The sequence below is a fragment of the Pseudorca crassidens genome, chromosome 2 (genome assembly GCF_039906515.1).
Source record: "Pseudorca crassidens isolate mPseCra1 chromosome 2, mPseCra1.hap1, whole genome shotgun sequence".
Lineage (NCBI taxonomy): Eukaryota > Metazoa > Chordata > Mammalia > Artiodactyla > Delphinidae > Pseudorca > Pseudorca crassidens.
The window spans coordinates 44,878,900-44,886,206 of NC_090297.1; the positions used below are offsets into that span (position 1 = coordinate 44,878,900).

Below are 7,307 nucleotides of genomic sequence, written 5' to 3' on the forward strand. Positions count from 1 at the left end.
GTCTCAGTTCCCTCATTTCAGTAGGGATACTATGTCATTATTATACAAGGTTGTAGGAAGGATAAGAAGTATTATACATAAGGTACTTAGCCTGGTGCCTGGCACACAGTAGGCAGCAATAATTGGTAGCTATTATTAACATAAAATAGTTTAGTTTAATGAATTTATTAATTTTATCTACAAGGATGTGGAGAAACATTAGCCTGCTCCAATCTTTTCCTCCTCATCAATCTTTCAGTTTAACTCTACTTTCCTTAGTCTCTCCTCCTTTTCTCTCTTCTCATCTTTTTTATCAACCACAATATAGAAATTTTTTAAAATATATTTCATGTATCAGATTCCAGGGTATCATTCTTTTTTTTAAATTTATTTATTTATTTATTTATTTATGGCTGCACTGGGTCTTCACTGCTGCCCACGAGCTTTCCCTAGTTGCGGCGCACAGGGGCTACTCTTTCGTAGCGGTGTGCGGGCTTCTCGTTGCGGTGGCTTCTCTTTGTTGCAGACCACAGGCTCTAAGAACACGGCTCAGTAGTTGTGGCACATGGGTAGTTGCCCCTTCCTGCACCAGGGATCGAACCTGTGCTCCCTGCACTGGCAGGCGGATTCTTAACCACTGCACCCCCAGGGAAGTCCCAAAGTATTCTTAATTTTAGACAGACTTTTTAAAAAGGTATGTCATATTTTCTACCTACAATTTTTAAATATATAAAAGGAATAGTTCACTTCTTAAAAAGACAACCTCAATAAAGCTGCCAAATAGAAGAGACAAATAAACAAAATTAGGTTCTTATTTATGTGGTCTTCTAATGATCTTTCTGTTCATGTGATAATACTACACAGTCTCTGATGTGTCTACTAATCTTATTATATAGTGAAGAGGCCTATGTTAGGAAGGGAATGCCTTAAGAATACCTCAAAGTGAATGTTTTGTCATTGTCAATACAGCAATTAAAATAAATTATTTAAAACACAATGCGATTTTTATGTTGAGAAGTGGGTCCTGTAAATTTGTTTTCCCCAAACTGAGTATCACTTACCAGACAGCCACTGTATAGGATGAAATAAATCAATGCTGCTGAAGATGACAAATACTGTGGTACAGATGGGCAGAAGCAGCAATGACCAGACAATACTTGTAACTATCCTCCAGCCCAAAACCTATAATTAAACAAACAAAAATCCCTCAATCATGAAGTCAGTTAAACTATTTCAGTTATTTCAGTTATGCAAATCCTATCTTTTCATACAGGATGTTGATCACTAATATTTACACCCAGATCACAGTCCATGCAGCTATAGATAAACTCTAATGGTTACTACTATTAGTAACACTACACATCACTCCAGAAACTTGTAATAACAGTGAACTGGTGCTTGTTTTAGTCCAGAGTCAGATGTCACATTAAATATCACACTTTGAGGGGTGAGGGAGGTTTCAATTAGTTTACAACTGTACTTTACAGCAACTTATACTTGTCTCTCTAGGTTTGATATGTCAATATCTGAAAGTGTATTCATTTTCCAGGAACCAACAGTATATTGTAATTGTGTTTATTAGACATGAGCTCCTTACTGGGCAACTACTGCATTGTATTCATGTCTGACTCACCAGTGCCTACCACATGAGGCACAAGATTTACTGCTTGAATACAAGAAGAGATACTGAGGCATTTTAAGCACAAAAGTGACGATCAGATTTATATTTTGGAAGGTAAAACACCCTTGTGTCTGTAAGGTGGCTATAATGAAGATGGATCAGAGGGGACAAGACACAAACAGGAGACAAACAGGAGGCAGTCCAGCCCAATTGCCCAAGCCAAAGATTATAGTCAGTGTCTGAAGGAAGGCAGTGGCAAAGAGCAAGTTAAAAAAAAACAAAACTGCAGCCACGTTTCTGACATACAATCTACAGGACATCGATGACTGATAATACAGGTGGTAAAGAACAGGTAAGACTCAGTAACTTGGGATACAAAGTAGATGGCAGTGCCGCTGGGCTAGAAGCCCTGTTCTAAAAGGAATCTTACTCCTATATCTCTGTGCCCTCCACAGAATGGAGGCAGAACTGTTGATTGGACTTCAACAAGGAAGTACCTCCTCTTCTCGGGCCCACAGTGCACACATTCCTCTAATTTGACAAGATACCTGTCCTGCTCACCTAGTCCCCAAGACCAGCTTCTGCTAAGGTCATACCACATTCTTTCCGATTCCGGATATTCCTTCCTGCTTCTTATCCCAAGTAACCAACAACTTATTAATTGTGCACATAGCAGAGTTGCATACAACTCTTCCCCATTCTCTGCCAACTCCCATGCAGGACATCCTTCCCACCATGACCAGCTTCCACTCAGGACCCTTCTCTCACGCCGTAACAAGTTTGCACTCAGGACGCCCCGCACACACACAACTTGTAACCAACTTTCCCTAGCACGCCCGTCCCCTCTGTAACCAGCTTGCACTCAGGACGCCCCCCCACAACCCTGAAATAAGTCGCTCGGGTCGCCCCCTCCCCACGCGCTCCCCACACCACACTCGAGCCAGCCCCGCCCCCGTCCAGCGCGCACGCGCGACCAGCGCCCGCACGCCCAGCCCGACCCCCGCAGCTGCCGAGCGCCTGCCACAGCGCGCGCAGCACTCACGCGCCACAGGATGTCCCGCGGTCCGCCGGCGCACGGCAGGCTCGCAGCAGTGGCCATGGTGATGGCGGCCCCTACTCTGAAAGGTACAGGATACAGTGAGCCCACCCGCCACCGCAGTTCAAAGGGAGGAAGGCCCCCCGAGGGCCCCATTGGGGCTGTCTCAGACGCTGCCTGGGCGAACCCTGGCCCAGGCCCCAACCCATCCCTTCGAGGTTTCGTCTGGACGGGCCCAACAGGCCAGAACCGCCCCGCAGACACGTCCCCCAAAGAGGGCTGGGACTCCAGACCCCGCCCTCTGGAGTCCAAAACGTCTCTCCGAAGCAGGGTCCGGCGGGGCGCCAGAAACTGGGGGCGGCGCTCCATGCTGGGAACTGTAGTCTTTACGGCCCTCTGAGTAAGGAGGAGCGTTGCATTCTGGGACTGGGAGTTCCAAAGTACAGCATGCTGGGAGTAGAAGTCTTCCCAGCGGTCCTTTGTGCCATGCTGGGAATCGTAGTCTTTTATAAAGCAGCTTCTAGTCACAGTGCTGATTATCAGAATTCTATAATTAGAAAGACCTGGTAAAATGATTTGCCTTTATTCCTTCCGATCTTACTTTATCGACCTCCTGAAAGTGAAATCAAAGGATGCTGTGGCCCTCTCCACAAAGGTACTAATTTTACTGAAATGAAAAACTCTCTTTCCCTAGAGGTGCATTTGGTTTCCTAAGATCTGATTTCTAGCTCCAGCTCTGCCACTTGCTAAGTGGAATATCTTGACCCTCCCTGAGCCTCCGTTTCTTCATCTATACAATAAGGATAAAAATAAAGATGGCATCGGATGATGTTGTAAAGATGTACTAAAATGCTATACAAATATTGTCATTAATTTCCTGCCAGTGAGAAAAAAAGGCTTTTCACCAGCCTAAGTCCCACTTAATGAATCCTTCTCTGATTGCATTAGGCCTCAGTGAGATCCCCAGAGGCATATTGCTAACACATTTTAACACCCAGTTACATACCACAGACAATATTCAGTACTCTAGAAAGACAGATTCAGTGATTTACTGACTCTGAAGAAACTCATAGTCTGATGAGAGTAATTGAGATCACACATATTGCTCTGCAATGTTTGCTAAAAGTGGTTTCTTGAGTTGTTTTAAGGTTGTATATCATATTCACTTCCAAAAACATGATAATATCAATCAAGTCTGAAGTATTGCAGGACAAACTGGAAATAGAAAGGTAGATCAAGTCTCTGCCATGAAGAAACCTTCTATTTGGTGGTGGAGAGAGATTATAAAGAATCATTCTAGGGACTTCCCTGGTGGTGCAGTGGTTGAGAATCCGCCTGCCAATGCAAGGCACACGGGTTTGAGCCCTGGTCCAGGAAGATCCCACATGCCGCTGAGCAACTAAGCCTGTGCGCCACAACTATGGAGCCTGTGCTCCAGAACCCGTGAGCCACAACTACTGAACCCATAAGCCACAACTACTGAAGCCCACGTGCCTAGAGCCCGTGCTCTGCAACAAGAGAAGCCACCGCAATGAGAAACCCGCACACTGCAATGAAGATTAGACCCTTCTCACCACAACTAGAGAAAGCCCACGTGCAGCAGCAAAGACCCAAAGCAGCCAAAATTTAAAAATAATAATAATAAATTAATTAAAAATAAAATAATGAAAAAAAAGAAGAATCATTCTAAATGAGTGTCCATAAACAGACCTCAGGTTACTTGCAGTCATATTCCTTTGTTTCGTTCCTTTGGTAAAGACTAGTAGTTGTCTACACCAGTGTCTATTCTCCCCTTCTTTCTTAGTATAGACCACCCCCCCCTCCCACGTTTAACTGGGCATGTGGCTACATTTCTTAGATTCTCTTGCAGCTAAGTGGAGCCAGGTGGCTGAGTTCAGGGCAGTAAAATATAATCAAAGTATTGCATGGTAGCTTCCCAGAAACCTCCCCTTAAAAGAGAGCTAGCTCGTGGTCTTTGCCCCTTTCTTAATCCTTTCCTCCATCCAGCTGCATGGAACTTGGATGTGTTGCCTGCCATATTGAACCACAGTAAGAGGGTCACACTCTAGGCAAATTAGGTACTGAGCTAAAAGGAGACTTGATTACTTGGAGCAATCATACTATTTTGGGCTACCTGCCTTTACCTTCTGACTTAATTTATACAAGAGAGACAATTATTTATTGTTTAACCGACTTCTATTTTTACAGCACTTACTACAATCTGAAATCATATTGTGTAACTCCTTAGTTATTATCTTTCTTCCCACTAGTCTACAAGCTTCATGAGGGCAGGGACTTTGTCTATCTTGTTAATCATTGTTTCCAAAATACCCATAACATTAGTAGGTAGTCAATAAACGTTTGTTAAATGAACAAAATAATGAATGGAAACAAGTAAATGCATCAGATAGTGTCTGATTCAGGAAAACAAACTTTGTTATTTAAATCAAAGGGGGATTTAATTCAAAGAATTGATAACAAAAGTATTGGAAGGGCTAAAAGAACATGGGGAGAAAGAACAGGGTTGTAGTAGCAAAAGGAAGAAAGGAATTATTACCCAAATATCAGAAAGATGCTACTCCCTCTGCATTAGAGCTCATCGGCCCACATGCAGTGCTCAGCTGCTGAGGTAGCTCCATTACTGCTGTTAAAACCACACCATTTCTGTTGAGCAGGAACTAAGGAGCTAGTACCCTAGAGCTGTTGAAACCACCACAAGTGCCCACAACATCTGCAGTTGCTCTCCAAGCTTTGGTTTCTTCATCAATAATAAAAAGATGTTGCAAGATGCTGTATTAAATTAGATTTTGTTGTAAATTGTCTGCCACACAGTAGATTTTCAATATATGATAAATATAATTAGTAAGAAGATTAACAGGCTTTGGAGTCAGATAAACATGTGTGTGAATACCTGCTCTGCCACTTAGTAGCTATTTGATCTTGGGAAAGTCACTTTATCTTTCTTGACTTATATGAAAAGAAGATTTAAAAGCATCCCTATGGACACCAAAAGCATACTAGAAAGACACATGCACTAAATAGATGAAACTATAACCTAATCCTCCAAAATGGAATAAAATTAATTAAGAAAATGATACAAAAGATGAAAGAACAACACTAATTAGTACTACAAAAACTCAGGATTATGATATAGAACACCAGAAAGAAACAGATATATAGGCATAGAAATATAGGAAATATATAGCAATAGAATATCTATATAACAAACACATGAAAGGGTGCTCAACATCACTAATCATCAGAGAAATGCAACTCAAAACTACAATGAGGTATCACCTCACACCGGTCAGAATGGCCATCATCAAAAAATCTACAAACAATAAATGCTGGAGAGGGTGTGGAGAAAAGGGCACCCTCTTGCACTGTCGGTGGGAATGTAAATTGATACAGCCACTATGGAGAACAGTATGGAGGTTCCTTAAAAAACTAAAAATAGAACTACCATACAACCCAGCAATCCCACTACTGGGCATATACCCTGAGAAAACCATAATTCAAAAAGAGTCATGTACCACAATGTTCATTGCAGCTCTATTTATAATAGCCAGGACATGGAAGCAACCTAAGTGTCCATTGACAGATGAATGAATAAAGAAGATGTGGCACATATATACAATGGAATATTACTCAGCCATAAAAGGAAACAAAATTGAGTTATTTGTAGTGAGGTGGATGGACCTAGAGTCTGTCATACAGAGTGAAGTAAGTCAGAAAGAGAAAAACAAATACCGTATGCTAACACATATATATGGAATCTAAAAAAAAAAAAAAGGTTCTGAAGAACTTAGGGGCAGGACAGGAATAAAGATGCAGTTGTAGAGAATGGACTTGAGGACACAGGGAGGGGGAAGGGTAAGCTGGGATGAAGTGAGAGAGTGGCATGGACATATATACACTACCAAATGTAAAATAGATAGCTAGTGGGAAGCAGCCGCATAGCACAGGGAGATCAGCTCAGTGCTTTGTGACCACCTAGAGGGGTGGGATAGGGAGGGTGGGAGGGAGACACAAGAGGGAGGAGATATGGGGATATATGTATATGTATAACTGATTCACTTCGTTATAAAACAGAAACTAACACACCATTGTAAAGCAATTATACTCCAATAAAGATGTTAAAAAAAAGAAATAAAGAAAGAAAATAGAAACAGACCCATAATAGAGACAATAAGCAAAGCCAATTTTGTTTATTGAAGAGATAGATGAAAGAAAAAGTAAATACACATACCAAAATCACATATGAAAAAATGAATACCTTACGAGTCTAGTCTTACTGAAAATAAAATATTATGAATACCTGTAAAAAAGAAAGAGTATCTATATAAATAGATATATAGGAATATAAAAATAGAAATATAGGAAAAATCACTATAGAAATGAAGGTTGAACTAGGAGGAACTCAAGAGCAAAGAAACAGAAGATTAATGCCATATAAAAGGGAAGAACATTTTTCAAACAAAAATGAAAAAAGAAAGAAACAAAAAGGATTTTTAAAAAGCAACAAATAAAGAAGATAGGCAAAGATGATCTAACATATGAATAATGGGAGTCCCTGAAGAATCTGGGCTCTCATTTTTAACCACCACTCTCTCCCAACGAGGTAAGGAATATGGGAATTACTTTTTGCCCAAATTTTCCTAATATTTTTAA

The 7,307-nt window shown here is 41.2% G+C and overlaps 1 protein-coding gene across 1 annotated transcript in view; it reads right to left on the reverse strand.

Annotated features, from left to right (window-relative positions):
• Positions 1-3,014, reverse strand: part of NDC1 (NDC1 transmembrane nucleoporin) — a 48,685-nt gene extending 45,671 nt beyond the window's left edge. Inside the window, exons 1-2 of the mRNA XM_067726210.1 lie at positions 2,643-3,014; positions 1,041-1,161 (exon numbers count right to left, since the gene is read on the reverse strand). Coding sequence (XP_067582311.1) covers positions 1,041-1,161; positions 2,643-3,005 — 484 coding nt within the window. The 5' untranslated portion in view covers positions 3,006-3,014. The remainder of the gene's footprint in view (positions 1-1,040; positions 1,162-2,642) is intronic.
• Between the last annotated feature and the right edge of the window lie 4,293 nt (positions 3,015-7,307).